This window comes from Procambarus clarkii, chromosome 81, assembly GCF_040958095.1.
Source record: "Procambarus clarkii isolate CNS0578487 chromosome 81, FALCON_Pclarkii_2.0, whole genome shotgun sequence".
NCBI classification, from domain to species: Eukaryota; Metazoa; Arthropoda; class Malacostraca; order Decapoda; family Cambaridae; genus Procambarus; species Procambarus clarkii.
Genome location: NC_091230.1, coordinates 16,175,406 through 16,195,504, shown reverse-complemented (window position 1 = coordinate 16,195,504; position 20,099 = coordinate 16,175,406). Strand labels below are relative to the sequence as shown.

At 45.6% G+C, this 20,099-nt stretch overlaps 1 protein-coding gene across 1 annotated transcript in view; it reads left to right on the top strand.

The window, feature by feature from the left end:
- LOC123773060 (uncharacterized) overlaps positions 1 to 19,838 on the top strand; it is a 161,223-nt gene extending 141,385 nt beyond the window's left edge. Inside the window, exons 8-10 of the mRNA XM_069315198.1 lie at positions 14,358 to 14,573; positions 15,211 to 15,318; positions 19,296 to 19,838. Of these exons, the coding sequence (XP_069171299.1) occupies positions 14,358 to 14,573; positions 15,211 to 15,318; positions 19,296 to 19,411 (440 nt within the window). The 3' untranslated portion in view covers positions 19,412 to 19,838. The remainder of the gene's footprint in view (positions 1 to 14,357; positions 14,574 to 15,210; positions 15,319 to 19,295) is intronic.
- Positions 19,839 to 20,099: the final 261 nt, after the last annotated feature.

Genomic DNA, 20,099 nt, shown 5'->3' with positions numbered 1-20,099 from the left:
GAACATGATTCAGACTTTTCAGGGAAATAATTCAGGTGAATTGTTAAAATAAACACAATGTTTAAGTTGAACAGACCCGTAATGGGAAGACATGCATGGTAGGAACACATGTTGATGAGCTACAGTGATGTCACGATAGTAAGTACACCTTCAGTATAAAAAAAACAGTAATCAACTATAAGAAACAAGAAGGATAAGCTACTGGAAATACTTTCATCCATGTTTTCACAAAAACAAACATGACAGAAAACAATAGAATCGGAAGTTATAATACTAGTCGACCGACAATTGGAAAGGCAGGACCCTACAGCTGATGCTCAGCCGTACCTTCCTGTATGTACTGGTATGTACTGGTAAGCAACTCCAAAGAGAAGCGACAGACACACACACACAAGAATAAGATTAAAGAACCCCCTAACCTTGTGCAGCCTTCATGCTTCCCTCGTCGACCCTAATTTAAAGCAAGACAAAGAAGACTGGCAGGGAGTGAAGGGTAGGTGGAGGAGGACGGTTAGGGAGTGGAGTTGAGGTTTTGGAAGTAGAGTGAGGAAGTGGGGAGAGAAGAGGAGGGAGAAGGTGTAGAGAGAGGAGGAAGTGGTAAGAGAAGAGGAGGGAGAGGGTGTAGAGAGAGGAGGAAGTAGTGAGAGAAGAGGAGAGAGTGGTACAGGAAGAGGAAGATGCGGTAAGACGCAGGAAAGGAAGCTGGTAGAGGAGAGAGAAGGAGCGGTGAGAGGGGGAGGAAGTAAGTGCGGTAATGCTTTTGGTGCTGAAGGTATATTACTGACTCCTGGGAGTGTGAAGGTGAGAGGCAGGGAGTGAGAGCAACTCGGGAGAGTGCTCAAGAGTACGGCTTAAAACAAGAGGGCGATATCTGAGGTAACTATCTCCTCCACCCTATACCATCTCTCTCTCTCTCTCTCTCTCTCTCTCTCTCTCTCTCTCTCTCTCTCTCTCTCTCTCTCTCTCTCTCTCTCTCTCTCTCTCTCTCTCTCTCTCTCTCTCTCTCTCTCTCTCTCTCTCTCTCTCTCTCTCTCTCTCTCTCTCTCTCTCTCTCTCTCTCTCTCTCTCTTCTCTCTCTCTCTCTCTCTCTCTCTCTCTCTCTCTCTCTCTCTCTCGTCTCTCTCTCTCTCTCTCTCTCTCTCTCTCTCTCTCTCTCTCTCTCTCTCTCTCTCTCTCTCTCTCTCTCTCTCTCTCTCTCTCTCTCTCTCTCTCTCTCTCTCTCTCTCTCTCTCTCTCTCTCTCTCTCTCTCTTCTCTCTCTCTCTCTCTCTCTCTCTCTCTCTCTCTCTCTCTCTCTCTCTCTCTCTCTCTCTCTCTCTCTCTCTCTCTCTCTCTCTCTCTCTCTCTCTCTCTCTCTCTCTCTCTCTCTCTCTCTCTCTCTCTCTCTCTCTCTCTCTCTCTCTCTCTCTCTCTCTCTCTCTCTCTCTCTCTCTCTCTCTCTCTCTCTCTCTCTCTCTCTCTCTCTCTCTCTCTCTCTCTCTCTCTCTCTCTCTCTCTCTCTCTCTCTCTCTCTCTCTCTCTCTCTCTCTCTCTCTCTCTCTCTCTCTTTCTCATCTCCCTATCTTCACCCTCCATCCTCGAAGAGACAGACATTTCCTTTTATATATAGAGGATTACCCTGGCTCCATGCAGGTCTTTTTCTCAGTCTTTCTTCATTTCTTCCCTTTCTTTACTCCATCTTCCCCTTGACCCCCTCGTCCCTATCTCTTTGGTCACCCCTTTCGTCCCTTCCCTCGTTCGTCCCTTTTCTTCCCCCTTCCCCCTTCTCCAATTTTTCTAAGAACATTTATGATTAAATTGGAAATGAAGCAACTTTACGTGTTCCCCCTCAAAAAAATATTATGATCACTAAAAACTCTATAGGGAATCATACCAAATATTTCACACTTGACCATGAAAATAGCATATGGGTCTCTATAACTGGTAATATTTATTAAACCATATAATTTAGGCCTACCCCGACCGACCTATGTTCGTTCCCATGTTTACACCCCAGACTATTGACACTCCTTCCCTTTGCAAAGTTGGGTGAGACTGTCCTCAAGTATCTGGCTTACTATTTGGGACATACCAAATTTTCCTTACTTTCAAATGTTCATTTTCACACTGATGTATCTGTACCACTGCACCACCATACTACAAAAGCATAGGATAGTCTTTAAGAACTCATTCAACCCTATGCCTGAGTGCATTCGGGTTATGTGGTCAACTATTTCATCTAATTCAAGTTTCTATTTCATCTAGTTGTAGTGAAAAAACGAATTCTGATCTGATTTCTTAGCTTGGCGAGTGTCCTTGGGGTCGAAATGTTGGGTAAAAACTCCCAAGTTTCGATCTCTTTTAAGGATCAGCGTGGTGAAGCGGTCAGTGTACTAGTTGTGTGCAGGTGCACGAACATATGTGCCTTCTGGGTTCGAGTCTCTTGCAGGGGTTGAGCTCTTTATGTGTGAGTATGTATATATATATATATATATGCGGGAAACATATAATATTATGTCTTTTTTTATTCATAATTTCTCTTGTTAAGGTGATGTCATGGACTTCTCTCACGTGATTCTTAGGAACACTTGATTGCAGATGACAGGTTAAACGCCTCATGAGCTTGGTCTTCGTCATATCTATGTACTTATATTGAAGGCTACATCATGCATGGGGGGCAGGTGTATATAAATACCATGGGGGGCAGGTGTACATAAATACCATGGGGTGCAGGTGTACATATACATCATGCTGCTAAGGGTTCAAGTTTGGCTTCAGACTGTTTTTAATAAGGTTAGTGGTCTTTGAGTTAAAGCATATGATGATGTCTAGGTTTTGGTTAGTGGTTGTGCTATTTACTCCTTTACGGAGTATTTGTTTTTATTATTCTTTCATCTTTCTTATTTTCCCTGTGCATGGTGGATTTATAATATAATTTTTGTGGAAGGTCTGTGGTTTCTGTTCTTGGTTCAGGATTTGTACCATAGGCTCAAGTGTAGTCTTATAGTTGTGTTGGTCTCTTGGTTACTGTAGTTATTGTTCGCCAGTACTTGTGTTATCCTTTCAAACTCGCCACTCAGGTTGCTCTATTCAGAGCAGTGGGTAAGGGCTCGACTTATATTGTAGATAAAGCACCAATGTTGTATACCTTGTAACGGACCTTAAACGGCTCAAGCATTGCAGCATCAACAAAGACAACTGGAACATATAAACAGTTCTCAGATGATAGCAACCAGAAAACCATTAGAACGACCTTAGAATTCCACCAATCAGCGTATACCATAGATGTTAATATCGAATCCGCACGCCCCATATGTTTTAAGAACCAGTCAACGCACTCTATACGTGTCAAGAACCAATTAGTACTTCTCTTTCTTGTTTAATGGCGAAAAGCGACCACTATTATTTGTAAATCAGAACACGTCTTATCTACATTGTGGCAGAGGTTGGTCTCGGACGGACGTCCTCCTAAACCAGTGAGAGGCACTAAGCCTATTCCCATAATCCCACCAGTCCCACAGACACTGATTGAGGACGATCAGGATATATGCTGATTCAGATTCTAATCCTCTTTGGGGTGAAGTTCGTCATTAAGTAAAGGTTCGAATAGTGGAAGATATCGATGATTGGTTATCGCTTCGCTGGACGGCGCTGGCAGTGCCTGGCTACAACTTCTTCAAGGAGTTACCAGCTACCACTTGGAACATCTTTATTGCAAGGATGTGCAACTTTTCTCGCTCGTTCAGTAGTCTGTATTTCTATTATTCTATTTCTTCTTGTTCTTGGATATCAACCTCATGATGAAGACCTTATGACCTGACACGTGTTTAGTGTGAAGTGGTCCTTTCGTACCATGAACGTTGAAACTACGACGTGTCATCATTACTATAGAAGCATTTCGTTATTTACATTATTATTTTTATTATTCGATATTTCATTAACGTTGCATCATAATATTTTTCATCATTTTTTATCATCGTCCCTGACATCATCATTATCATCATCATCATCGTTCTCTACATCCATATCGTCCTCATCATTCCTTCATTATTTTCCTCGACGTCATCATTATTATTTTCGTTCTCAGCATATTCATCATTTCTTTCATATATATTGTTGTCATCATCATCATTCCCATCGTTTCACGACCCTCATTATCCTCATCATCATCATCATTATGTCACTATCTCTCTGTTCCTACCTGTTGTATACACATCTTCACAGGGATCTGCAAATATAATGTAAACAGTAACTCATCACAGCAGTCTGTGATGAGACTAATGAGTGTGGGTGTAACCAAACATCACGTCTAGAAGGTATAACCAAATGAGTGTGTGGCCGTCAAACATTACTCCTGGGTTGGTGTAAATTAGTGTCTATATAACATACAAATATTGCGATGACGGTGAGAAATATATCAGTTTGCGTAAAAGTGGACATAAAACATAGACCAGAATAAGTGATAAGTTCACCATTGTGTTAATGACGAAGACAATTGACCGCTATTTCATCAGGAAATATTGAATTTTTATATAGAGTGTATTTACCTGATCTTGTGTTCTTCCCTGAGTGAGCCTCAGGCCCCGCCTCTCTCTCTCTCTCTCTCTCTCTCTCTCTCTCTCTCTCTCTCTCTCTCTCTCTCTCTCTCTCTCTCTCTCTCTCTCTCTCTCTCTCTCTCTCTCTCTCTCTCTCTCTCTCTCTCTCTCTCTCTCTCTCTCTCTCTCTCTCTCTCTCTCTCACTCTCTCTCTGTCTCTCTCTCTCTCTCTCTCTCTCTCTCTCTCTCTCTCTCTCTCTCTCTCTCTCTCTCTCTCTCTCTCTCTCTCTCTCTCTCTCTCTCTCTCTCTCTCTCTCTCTCTCTCTCTCTCGCTCTCTCTCTCTCTCTCTCTCTCTCTCTCTCTCTCTCTCTCTCTCTCTCTCTCTCTCTCTCTCTCTCTCTCTCTCTCTCTCTCTCTCTCTCTCTCTCTCTCTCTCTCTCTCTCTCGTTCCCCACCTCGAAGCTCCATTCTCCAATAACCTTCAGAGGAGTTATTACAGTGGAAACAAATAATTAAAGTTTGACGTCAAGTTTCCCGCGAGACCTAAAGTTAAAACCCGAGAAGGTTAGCTTAGTCCTCGCCTGTCGACCTTCGTCTTCCCTGCAGGTAGAACTCCTCCCTCTCCTCGGATGCTGGTCAACCTCTTCAACATTTTGTGGGGGATGCTTATAGACTACTTCGAAAATTGCTACTGCGTGTTGACCGTCTCGCTATATGCCAGCAGCACCGACCTCTTAGTGCACACTGTGATTCTGCCTCTACGTAAGCCTTTCCTATGCGCCCACATTCTCATGTATCTCGCCTGTATCTCGCCTATGAGTCCACATCCTCCTGTATCTCACCTGCAGATCTTTATCTTCATGAACCTAGTTCTTCCTCCTTGTATTATGACCAGTAAAACTTATTCCTGGCAGTAAGACCAACATGCTGGTAGATCTCGGCAGCTGGTCGATCTATTAAGCCTCGTGCTGGTCAGCTTTATTGTCAATATTAGGTGGAGGTCATCTCACAATAACTACCGCCACCAGGTTAGCATCCTCGTTCATGTTATCAGCGTGTAAACTTACTCACTTGTAAGTAACGTTCGTACGTTTGAGCTGTAAGTTCAATGATTTGTTAACTTTATTAGCATTCATATCAACCGCCTCGCTTCAACTATTGCAAGTTGCTTTTAGGTTCAGCCTTGAATTTTGCTCAAAGTTCTTTAGCTGAGCTGTTTCTCGACATATTGTGTTTCTGGACTTATTGGTAATGAAGGAGTCCATTATATTCGCACTGGAAACCAAAAGGTCCAGACATCTTTGTGATAGTTGTAGACTGTCAGACTTAACTACGGGCTGAAGTCCTATTACCCTTTACCACAATCAGGTGGCTGTCCTGATCATCTCAATAATCTAGTTAGCTTACAGGTGTCCTTGCAAACAGGTTACCTTACCTTGAGGATACCTTGAGGTGATTCCGGGGCTTAGCGACCCCGCGGCCCGGTCGTCGACTAGGCCTCCTCGTTGCTGGACTGGTCAACAAGGCTGTTGGACGCGGCTGCTCGCAGCCTGACGTATGAGTCATAGCCTGGTTGATCAGGTATTCGTGACTATCCGTTGATGCAACTATCCTTTAGATCCAACTATCCGTTAGATCCAATTATCCGTTGGATCTAACTATTGTGTAGATCCAAAGACAAGTTTGTGACTGAAATCAGAAACGTATGTGATTCACGAGTTCTTATGTCACCATAAGAACCCTGGGGGCCGGATTCAACAAGCATTTACTTACTTACTTACGAACCTGTATATTTGTTCAATCTTTGCCGGCTTTGTTTGCATGTAATAACCAGTTTATGAGAGCCGAAGCACCAGCAGGTTGTTTATAACATTAATACCATTTGATAAAGAAATTTCGAAGCTCGTAAGTTGTTTAATATATGTAAACAATGCCGCCAAAGACTGAGAAAAGGAATATAAGTTCATAAATAGATGCTGGCCATAGAAATCAGCCTAAATGAAATTATATTGAATCTGTTCACAGGTTATTTTGTTTTCGAGTTCTATTTAAACCTGGTAGTTTAGACCCATCTTACCCGAGCTAACTGGCTAGTCAGTCACGGGGGCCCCTGACTGACTAATGCATATATGATCCATGCATATATGCATGGATTATATGCCATGTGTACTGGTGCCATGAGCACATGGTTTCAGAGTGCCTTCGTGCTACTTTGACCACAGGGCATTATAGACCAGTCTTTATTCTTAGCTGATTTTCACCATTGATCACAGGTGAAAATTGAGATCATACTGCATAAATGTCTCCTGACTACTGGATAGTTTGTGTCTTGGATAGTTTGTGTCTTGAATGCAGAAAACTTTGAATTCCAAGTGCCAATTAACCACAGGCAATTAACCATATGCCTCGTGCCCTGGGTATATATGCCCAGGTCCCTTAGGTATATATGTATCGGTGCCCTGGGTATATATATGCCAAGGTGCCCCTGGAATATATGACCAAGTGCAATGCAAGCGCCGTCTTGATGCTCCTTGTCCAGTACATAATGCGCGGTTCGAGTAATTCTCCGCGCGTTCCGTTCCGTCTCTTGCCAAAAACCAAAAGTACCAGCTGACGTCACCAACCCGGGAACTCCTGTTTTTCCTGCCGGCCTTGGATAGCCTTCACCGTGACGAGCTCCTGGAGAACTTTATCACCGAACTTGCGGAAGTATTGGCACGGACTTGGGCCTCGGGGGAGCATGATGATGTATCCCCATCAGCCCAGCTAGTCCGCGATGCATATTTTGCAGCTCTGACGAGGAACTGGTGTCGAGTGGTAGGCAATTATGCTAATGCAGGCGGAGAGAGAGAGAGAGAGAGAGAGAGAGAGAGAGAGAGAGAGAGAGAGAGAGAGAGAGAGAGAGAGAGAGAGAGAGAGAGAGAGAGAGAGAGAGAGAGAGAGAGAGAGAGAGAGAGAAAGAGAGGGAGGGAGGGAGGAAAAGGAAGTACTGAAGTCTCTGCACTGAAAATTATTATGGTGGTTGCCTGGCGTGAGGAACATATGGCTTGATTACTACAGTAAGCCATAAATATAAATTTTATGCCAAACTTTCCTCGAATTAGCCATCAAGTTTAAAAATATGACAAGTTTAAGTTCAATTACTCATAAAAAGTACCTTACAGCAAAATTACTCAATTAGCCACAGAAAAGATACTATTGTAAAACCGTGGTTCTTTCCTTAAATCCAGCGAGACGAACATATGGGTTGGATAATTTAGTGTGCCAATGATGAAGGTATAAATATATGTGTATGTCAACATTACTTGCTAATGGTACTATCTGGCGGCCACGACGGATAACCAATGGTTTTGTTGTGTCCAGTCTGCCATAGACATCGATATATATATATATATATATATATATATATATATATATATATATATATATATATATATATATATATATATATATATATATAAATATATATATATATATATATATATATATATATATATATATATATATATATATATATATATATATGCCCTCATAAAGTACACCCCACACAAAGTGAGAGAATATTTGACTTCATTAATCTCAGAAAATTCATTCTTGGATCTCAGGATATAGAAATCATATTAAAATATTATCATCATCACCATTTTAATCATCATGGCAAATAAAACAAATGCACAAAATCAACGGAAACTTCGAAAGTATTATAAATGATTTAAGAATGTTTAATGCTCCTGAGCCCCGAGATAGAGAAAGTGGTCGGTCATTTGTAACTGAGAAATCCCCAGAAAATAAGAAAGGAAGGTGATGAAGCAAGTTGCTGGACTCTTGAAAACTTTGAATTGTGGTATGAGGTTTACAGTTGCATTTGGTCTATATCATTTGTCATGCCTATCAGAAAGAGACAGACACACACACACACACACACACACACACACACACACACACACACACACACACACACACACACACACACACACACACACACACACACACACACACACACATATACACACTGATAGAAGGAGGCTACAGGATAACCTAGACAGACTGAATGAATGGTCCAACAAGTGGCTGCTAAAGTTCAACCCGAGTAAATGCAAAGTAATGAAACTAGGCGGTGGAAACAGGAGGTCAGACACAGGATACAGAATAGGAGATGAAGGACTTCATGAAACGGACAGAGAGAAAGATCTAGGAGTTGATATCACACCAAATCTGTCTCTTGATGCCCACATAAAAAAGAATTACGTCTGCGGCATATGCGAGGCTCGCTAACATCAGAACAGCCTTCAGGAACCTGTGTAAGGAATCATTCAGAACTTTGTATACCACATATGTAAGACCAATCCTAGAGTATGCGGCCCCAGCACGGAAACCGTACCTTGTCAAGCACAAGACGAAGCTGGAAAGAGTTCAGAGGTATGCCACTAGATTAGTCCCAGAACTAAGAGCCATGAGTTATGAGGAAAGGCTGCGGAAAAAGCACCTCACGACATTGGAAGACAGAAAAGTAGGGGGAGACATGATCACTACCTACAAAATCCTCCGGAAATTGACAGGGTAGTTAAGGATAACACTGGTGGTACGCGAACAAGGAGACTCAGGTGAAAACTGAGTACCCAAATGAGCCACACGACGCTAGAAAGAACTTTTTCAGTGTCAGAGTTGTTAACAAATGGAATGCATTAGGCAGTGATGTGGTGGAGGCTGACTCCATACACAGTTTCAAATGTAGATATGATAGAGCCCAGTAGACTCAGGAATCTATACACCAGTTGATTGACAAGTTGAGAGGCGGGACCAAGGAGCCAGAACTCAACCCCCGCAAGCACAACTAGGTAAGTACCCGCAAACCCCAGACACAGAAGGATACTCCTAGACAGATGAAGAGAAACAGAGCTGGCGAGCAACAGAGACAGACCCACTGACGGGTAAACATAACTCACAACACCAACACAAACTCCCAATATTCCCACTTAAACTATGGATCCATTCAGCAGTAACCATCCATCGAATTTATACTAATAACCCTATTGTGACAAAAATTTCTTTAAAAATCACTGAATGTTCAGATGGCTTATTTCGTGAGTGCCAGCTACCTGCACTTCTTGTAGCTAGAGATATATTTCATTGTCGTGTTCGACGTTGGGGAATAACGTAGAGAAGATAACGAGGAATAAATGTCTTGATGGTGTTATTAAGGGAAGAGAAAAATAGGAGTAAGGCTGGTTGGCTAGACGGTGAGGTTGGTGGATGGTCGAAGGAATAAGGGAATGGTCGGGGGGATGGTCCGTGTGGTAGGAGGAAGGTGTATGGGGTGGGTACATTATCAGTGCGGAGTGGTTGGCTTACCGGTAGGGTAAACGAATGGTTGGTAGAGTAGATGGATTCCTGGTGGAAGGGGAGGATGAAGGACATGGGATATAGAGAGATGGAGTAGGATATAATTATGGATTGAGTGTTAGCAGGAAGGGGGGCGATGAGAGGCGAGTGAAAGGTAATTGAATAGTGGACGAATTGGCGGTAAAGTGTGGATTGAAGGGTGGAGGGAGAGTGGAGCAAGGTGCAGGGAGAGGTAATTGTCAGGATAAACCACTAGATCATTACGGCAATATAACGAAGGGAACGGATATGAGGATAAGGAATTATAATTGGACGCAGAAAAGGAATAGTGTCCATCCACTTGGATGGTCGGGGATTGAACGCCGACCTTTAAGAAGCGAGACCTTCGCTCTGCCGTCCAGTTCAATTGGTTGGGCAAAAGGTGCAGGAAGAGTAGGAGTTTGTAGAAAAAATAAATGGCTTATTGAAGGTAGATGCACAATGGAGTGTGTGGGTGATGTCTGGACGGATATGGTGGGTAATATATGCTTAGCTAGTGGTTGGCGTGGGGTGGTAGGTAGGTGGAGTGTGGGAGGTGCGTGGGCAGTGTAGGTGGAGAGTGGGGTGGTATCTGGGGTGGACTATGAGTGGTGGGTGGGTGATGTGTGGTTGGTGAGTGGAATATGGGAGGAGGGTAGGTGGAGAGGCAAATGTATCAATATAACTCCAGGAACAAAACGCGACAAAATATTACAACCAAAAAACTGTCTTCCTCGTTGTCAGCAGATATTGATAAACTTTCTTCCTCACCCCTTACAGACCTTCTGCAAGTCTGTGATGTTTCTACATAATTATGTTACATATTTACATGAAAACTACTGTATTTTAATACTTTTTAAATTTGTTAAACAGTTTCGCCACTTGATTATTTCATTAGTATTAAAAATAGAAAGTAGAAAGAGAATACATTGTTATGAAGACAATTTTATGTACATTCAAACATGCAAAAAATAATGGTCCCCACTGCCGAGTAGACAGCGCTTTGGGGTCGTAGTCCTTAGGGCCCGGGTTCGATTTCCAGTTGGAAACAAATTGGTAGAGTTTCTTTCACCTGATGCCCTCTGTTCACCTAACAGTAAAAAGGTACCTAGAAGTTGGACAGCTGCTACGGGCTGCATCCTGGGGACTGTGTGTGTGAGAAAAATGTATGTATTAAATATGATAGAGAAAACTGAGCAGGAAATCAACACATTAGACAACCTACGGTTAGATAGGCGGGAGTCTAAGAGCTAACTGTTTGATAATGCAGACACAAGTAGTCAAAACATGCATACATAGAAACAAATCCACAAGAGCCGTAATGAGAGTTCGAACTTACGCCCGGGATGATCCCAGACGCTGCCTTAGACCACTAGGCCACGATATGGTTAAAAGAATTGTACGTCATCATCACGATGAAGTTGAAGTCATCTTCGAACCCTCATCATGGCCCTTGTGGATTTGATGCATCACGGTATTATGATTTCTGTGTATATGCATCCATAGATTCATGCATACATTGATAAGTTGATACATACGTGCATATATGCATTCATACATAAATTCATATGTACATATATACATGCAATCATTCATAGAAGACTGACACTGACAAATATGAATATTAAACGTGCATAAAAAAGGAGACAGTGAAAGAGACAGACGCAAATATACCAAGAGAGAGGAGCCGGAACTATGTACAAGAATTTACCAGCTGTGAGACACAGGTCCCGACATTCAACTTTACGACGCTGACAGACACGGGAAATTGTCCACACTATTTATGAGTTGGCAACTAGGCCTGACTTGGTACGATAATTACCTTGTCGTGGGAGTAATTATTTGGAGCACCACTGTGTGGGGAGATGATATGTATATGTATGTGAGCGTATTCACCTTGTTGTGCTAGCAGGGGGTTGTGTTTCGGCTCTTTGCTCCCGCCTGCCAACTCTCAGTCAACTAGTATACAGGTTCCTGAGACTATTGGGCTTTACGTATCTGAAACTGTGGATTGTGTCTGCCTCTACCACATCACTTTCTAATTTATTCCATGTGTTGAGAAACTACCCTAACACTGAAAAAATCTTTCTGTTGTCTCTGTGGCTCATTTGATAACTAGGTTTCGACCTCTGCACCCTTGTTCGTGTACCACCCATGCTAAATAATCTTTATCTACAGTGTCAATTCCTCTAAGAAGTTTGTAGGTGGTTCTCATGTCTCCCATTCCTCTTTTGTCTTCCAGTGATATTAGGTTTAATACCAGTTTATTTTCATCATAACGCAAACCCCTCAGCTCCGGGACTAGTCTGGTGGCATACCTCACAACTTTCTCTAACATAGTCTTGTGTTTGACTAGGTATGTATTTGACGCTAGATGTGTGTGTGTGTGTATGCATGTGCTTGTGCGTGCGTGTGTGTGTATATTCACCTATTTGTGCCTGCAGCATCGAACTCTAGCTCTCGGACCCCGCTTTTTTACCCGTTGGTTGTCTAATACAATGATTCCTGGCCTATTTCCCTATCACACCTACTTTAAAGTTATGAATGGAGTTAGCCTCTACAACCTGCTCCTTTAGATCATTCCATTTACTCACTACCGTTAAGATAAAAGAACACTTCTTAATAACCCTATCTGAGCATCTTCTTAATTATCTTCTTAACAGCTTCCATCTGAGTCTCAAACTTCCATCCGTCCCCCCCTTGTTCAGTTGATATTCTTTCTAACAGTTCCTCTGTTAATATCCACCTCACCCAAAACATCTACATGCTTACTACTTACTACGTTCCGTCGCTACATGCTTACTACGTCTACCCACCGTAACTTCTACTGTGTCACTGCCATCACCAGTACTAAGTGCTACTACCACTACCACCTGTACTCTACTGGTAGCACTTCAACCACTGCCACAACTATCAACATCGTCACCATACCTTCCACTCTCACCATAACTCTCCTACCACCACCATTCTCACGGCACTCACACTCACTACTCATACAACAGACACTACCACCAGACTACTATCTGTGGCGGGACCAAGGAGCCAGAGCTCAACCCCCACAAGCACAGCCAGCTGAGTACTACTGTCCACAGTAGTCGCCACAACACCATCACCTCTACCACTGTTCCTGAAACCATCTGTAATACAATCACCTCCATGCCCACCTACACACAACAATCAGCTCCATGCCCACCTACACACAACAATCACCTCCATGCCCACTCACACAACAATCGCCTCCATGCCCACTCACAAAACAATCACCTCCATGCCCACTCACACAACAATCGCCTCCATGCCCACTCACACAACAATCACCTCCATGCCCACTCACACAACAATCGCCTCCATGCCCACTCACACAACAATCGTCTCCATGCCCACTCACAAAACAATCACCTCCATGCCCACTCACACAACAATCACCTCCATGCTTTACTTCTCGATTCAGGGGTAAAGAGTTTTTACCTTTAAGTCTTTAGTCTTTATGTCTATATGTCCTTTATATATGTATGGCCTTTATGTCAGTATGTCCATTATGTCGTATGTCCTTTATGTCTGTATGTCCATTATGTCAGTATGTCCTTTATGTCTGTATGTCCTTTATGTCTGTATGTTCTTTATGTCTGTATGTCCTTTATGTTTCTATGTCCTTTATGTCTGTATGTTATTTATGTCTGTATGTCCATTATGTCTCTATGTCCTTTATGTCTGTATATCCTTAATATCTGTAGGTCCTTTATGTCTGTATGTTCTTTATGTCTGTATGTGCTTCATGTCTGTATGTCCTTTATGTCTGTATGTCCTTTATGTATGTCTGGGCACGAATTCCAACTTGCATATTCCAACTGCAGCCTGCAATTGCTTGCACGAATTCACGAATTCCAATTCCATATTTGTGAGAACACCACAATCACCTTCATGCCCCTCCCTCCCCCCTCACACCACAAACACCTTCACGTACCTGGAAAACAGAAGAGTAAGGGGAGACATGATAACCACATGCAAAATTCTCAGGGGTATTGACAGGGTGGACAAAGACAAACTCTTTAGCACGGGTGGAACCCGAACAAGGGGACACAGGTGGAAACTTAATACCCAGATGAGCCACAGAGACGTTGGAAAGATTTTTTTCAGTGTCAAAGTAGTTAATAAATGGTTTGCATTAGGAAGTGATGTGGTGGAAGCTGACTCCATACGTAGTTTCAAATGTAGATATGATAGAGCCCCGTAGGCTCAGGAATCTGTACACCAGTTGATTGACAGTTGAGAGGCGGGACCAAAGAGACAAAGCTCAACCCCCTTAAGCACAACTAGGTGAGTACACAACACTCACCACAATGCCCACTCACACAACAATCACGACGATGGCCACTCACACAACAATCACCATCACCAAATCACCAACACCTCCGGAGCGTCACCTGTGTATCTAGGACAACTGATAAATAAATTTAATGTAACTCTCCTATTTCCTTCCAGAACTCTCCACGACCACTACAACCACCACAACTACCAGTACCACAACCACGACTACTACAACCACCACAACTAGTACCACAACAGCGTCTCCTGAGAGTGAAGGAGACCAGTACCAGCTTAAAGGACGATATGATGGCAAGGTGCTGGAGAAGACTTACCTGGTTCCTGATGCAGCCTCTTCCTCGTCCTCGTCCTCGTCGCCTCCGTCGTGGCAACGTAAGACAGAGATAGACACAGCGTAAGAGAGATAGACACAGCGTAATAGAGATAGACACAGCGTAAGAGAGATAGACACAGCGTAATGGGACAAATTCATATCAAGAGACAAATGTCTACAGTTAATATGGGACACATTCATTAACAGACAACATCCAATGTGAATATGGGACAATCGCAGATTAACAGACAACATGCACTGTGGATACGAGATAGTTGGATGTCAACAGACAACACCCACTGTGGATATACAAGGGAGAACATCCACGAACAGGCTGTTTACGATTCCCATTAGTGGTTGAGAATATTCAAAAGGAGAGTTGTATAATATAAGACCATGCCAACCACCACCACTGCTCATCTTCCCTATACACCATATATATGTGTTAGTTTTGAATAGTTTGGCGTCAATTAAGTAATTATGTATCATAGTTTTTAAGTTATCACCTGGTTGTACTCACCTAGTTGTGCTTGTCGGGTTTGACCTTCAGCTCTTGGGTCCCGCCTCTCAACTGTCAATCTACAGATGTATGACCTGTTTGTTGGTATTAGTGATGTAGCACTAGAGCCAAGCAAGGTGATCATTCCCCTCTACATCATTGAAGGGAAGTAAATGACCCCCACCCCTTCCCCCCAGATACGACTCACCCCCCCGGAGCAGCCTCCCCCACTGATGCCGCCCCCCACCGCTACGTGCAGGAGCCGGCCCCGCCCGTCGACCCCAGACCCCGCCCACTCTACCCCGGTGAGTCCCACCCAGCCACCCAACACCTTCAGTGAGTCCCACTCAGCGACCCAACACCCCGGTGAGTCCCACCCAGCGACCCAATACCCCCGGTGAGTCCCACCCAGCGATCCAACACCCCGGTGAGTCCCACCCAGCCACCCAACACCTTCAGTGAATCCCACCCAGCGACATAACACCCCCGGTGAGTCCCACTCAGCGACCCAACGCCCCCGGTGAGTCCCACCCAGCGACCCAACACCCCCGCTGAGTCCCACACAGCAACCTAACACCCCGGTGAGTCCCACCCAGCGACCCAACACCCCGGTGAGTCCCACCCAGCCACCCAACACCCCGGTGACTCCCACCCAGCCACCCAACACCTTCAGTGAATCCCACCCAGCGACATAACACCCCCGATGGGTCCCACCCAGCGACCCAACGCCCCCGGTGAGTCCCACCCAGCGACCCAACACCCCCGGTGAGTCCCACACAGCAACCTAACACCCCGGTGAGTCCCACCCAGCGACCCAACACCCCGGTGAGTCCCACCCAGCCACCCAACACCCCGGTGAGTCCCCACCCAGCGACCCAACGCCCCCGGTGAGTCCCACCCAGCGACCCAACACCCCGGTGAGTCCCCACCCAGCGACCCAACACCCCCGGTGAGTCCCAACCAGCAACCCAACACCCCGGTGAGTCCCCACCCAGCGACCCAACACCCCGGTGAGTCCCACCCAACCACCCAACACTCTGGTGAGTCCCACCCAACCACCCAACACCCTGGTGAGTCCCACCCAGCGACCCAACACCCCCGGTGAGTCCCACCCAGCCACCCAACACCCTGGTGAGTCCCACCCAGCGACAATTTCAAACAGAGCCACGCCCACACAGATCCACGATCACACAAACAGAGTCACGACCACACAAACAGAGCCACGCCCACACAAACAGAGCTACGCCCACACAAACAGAGCTACGCCCACACAAACAGAGCCACGCCCACACAAACAGAGCTACGACCATACAAACAGAGCCACGACCACACAAACAGAGCCACGCCCACACAAACAGAGCTACGCCCACACAAACAGAGCCATGCCCACACAAACAGAGCTACGACCATACAAACAGAGCCACGACCACACAAACAGAGCCACGCCCACACAAACAGAGCCACGCCCACACAAACAGAGCTACGACCACACAAACAGATCCACGACCACACAAACAGAGCCACGACCACACAAACAGAGCCACGCCCACACACACAGAGCCACGCCCGCACAAACAGAGCCACGCCCACACAAACAGAGCTACGACCATACAAACAGAGCCACGACCACACAAACAGAGCCACGCCCACACAAACAGAGCTACGCCCACACAAACAGAGCCACGCCCACACAAACAGAGCTACGACCATACAAACAGAGCCACGACCACACAAACAGAGCCACGCCCACACAAACAGAGCCACGCCCACACAAACAGAGCTACGACCACACAAACAGATCCACGACCACACAAACAGAGCCACGACCACAGAAACAGAGCCACGCCCACACACACAGAGCCACGCCCACACAAACAGAGCCACGCCCACACAAACAGAGCCAGGACCATACAAACAGAGCCACGACCATACAAACAGAGCCCCGACCACACAAACAGAGCCACGCCCACACAAACAGAGCCCCGACCACACAAACAGAGCCCCGACCACACAAACAGAGCCACGCCCACACAAACAGAGCCAGGACCATACAAACAGAGCCACGCCCACACAAACAGAGCCCCGACCACACAAACAGAGCCCCGACCACACAAACAGAGCCCCGACCACACAAACAGAGCCCCGACCACACAAACAGAGCCCCGACCACACAAACAGAGCCACGCCCACACAAACAGAGCCACGCCCACACAAACAGAGCCCCGACCACACAAACAGAGCTACGCCCACACAAACAGAGCCCCGACCATACAAACAGAACCCCGACCACACAAACAGAGCCCCGACCACACAAACAGAGCCCCGACCACACAAACAGAGCCCCGACCACACAAACAGAGCCCCGACCACACAAACAGAGCTACGCCCACACAAACAGAGCCCCGACCACACAAACAGAGCCCCGACCACACAAACAGAGCCCCGACCACACAAACAGAGCCCCGACCACACAAACAGAGCCCCGACCACACAAACAGAGCTACGCCCACACAAACAGAGCCCCTACCACACAAACAGAGCCCCGACCACACAAACAGAGCCCCGACCACACAAACAGAGCCACGCCCACACAAACAGAGCCACGCCCACACAAACAGAGCCCCGACCACACAAACAGAGCTACGCCCACACAAACAGAGCCCCGACCACACAAACAGAGCCCCGACCACACAAACAGAGCCCCGACCACACAAACAGAGCCCCGACCACACAAACAGAGCCCCGACCACACAAACAGAGCCCCGACCACACAAACAGAGCCCCGACCACACAAACAGAGCCCCGACCACACAAACAGAGCCCCGACCACACAAACAGAGCCCCGACCACACAAACAGAGCTACGCCCACACAAACAGAGCCACGCCTACACAAACAGAGCCACGCCCACACAGGTTCACGACCACACAAACAGAGCCCCGACCACACAAACAGAGCCCCGACCACACAAACAGAGCCCCGACCACAAAAACAGAGCGACGCCCACACAAACAGAACCCCGACCACACAAACAGAGCCCCGACCACACAAACAGAGCGACGCCCACACAAACAGAGCCCCGACCACACAAACAGAGCCACGCCCACACAAACAGAGCGACGCCCACACAAACAAAGCCCCGACCACACAAACAGAGCCCCGACCACACAAACAGAGCCCCGACCACACAAACAGAGCTACGCCCACACAAACAGAGCCCCGACCACACAAACAGAGCCACGCCCACACAATCAGAGCGACGCCCACACAAACAGAGCCCCGACCACACAAACAGAGCCCCGACCACACAAACAGAGCCACGCCCACACAAACAGAGCCACGACCATACAAACAGAGCCACGACAACACAAACAGAGCCACGCCCACACAAACTGAGCCACGCCCACACAAACAGAACCACGCCCACACAAACTGAGTCACGCCCACACAAACAGAACCACGCCCACACAAATAGAGCCACTCCCACAGAAACACATCTACGCCCACACAAACAGAGTCACGACCCTCAATCCAGAACCACGTAAATGTCAGTCTCCCACTACATCATAGGAGTGGGCGTTACTTGCCGAGGCTCGACACACTCCTCACACAACTCATCACGGGTCAGCTGTCATGCATTGCTCATCCTGAGACCAGCCAGGATGGCTCAGTTGGCTGGCCACCCTCTTGAAGGACACATCTGTTTCGTTCTCATTAATCAATACATTCCTTGTATTCGTAATTATTCATTCATCCAATCCGTCTTCTTTATATTCAAGGTATTCAGGCATTTGGTTGCTGTCTTTATTTCAAACATTGAAAAAATTTTCTTCTCATTAGTAAGTTAAATTTTGTTCCTTTCACTTGTCAAGTGGATATCTCATTTTCCTTCGTAGGATAAAGGTATTTTGAAATGTGTATATTTTTTTCTGAATAAATTTTTCTGGTAAAAGCTGTTATATAAATTGTTGTAATAAATGAGAGAGAGAAAGGGAGAAAGGGGAGATAGATAGATAGAGATAGGTAGATAGATTGAGATAGGTAGATAGATAGATACATAAAGAGAGAGAGAGAGAGAGAGACAGACAGACAGACAGACAGACAGACAGACAGACAGACAGACAGACAGACAGACAGACAGACAGACAGACAGACAGACAGACAGACAAAGAGAGAGAGAGAGAGATCATGTACCCATCCATGTGTGAGGGAGGATATGCTGGACAGATCCCTGGCACACAGAGAAGTGAGGACCTGACTCACACCTGCTGTTGACATTACAGATGCGGCGAGCACGTCTGCTGGGGAGCCTCGGGCCCTCAGCCGCGTGTCCTGCCTCCTCCCCTGCTTGCTGCACCTCCTGGATCTGCTTCCCTGTCTGCTGCTTCTCATCCACTAGTCACCTGCTGCCTTTACTGTTCTGCAGGCCGCGCTCTCACCATTTATATCCTGCATACTGCTTCAGTCTCGTAACGTTTTATTTTTCTCACCACATGCTGATATCCAAGCAGTCCCTGGATCATACTGCTAGCAGCAGCTGCAGCAGCTATTAAAGAGGCAACAGTATGAACAGCATCAGACAACACTGGAAGAAATCACGACCCATGTTTGGCTTAGATCTCGTCTAAGTTGTTTCTTTCGCAAGCTGAGGCGCAAAGCACTGAACAACCTGCTGTGCCTCCAGCTAAAGAAGGGCAAAGTTACTCGTCTGTTTTTCAACTGATAATGGTACTGTCTCCTATGTGACATAATTCCCTTTTCCTTTATCACGTGATGCAAGTGAGTGTAAATCAGAAAACAAAACATATAAACCATATAAACTATTTAAGGAAACTATTTATCTATTTATATATGTATATATATATATATATATATATATATATATATATATATATATATATATATATATATATATATATACACACACACACAATTGCTGGATCCCTACAGGTGCAATTGTAGGGACCCATAGCGTCGGAGAAGAAAATAAAGAGTATTCAGAGTAAAACTCGACGTTCGACTAAATACGTATGAGTATTCGCTTCATCTACCACCCCCTTTTTTATTATTTATATTGTACACTTTAT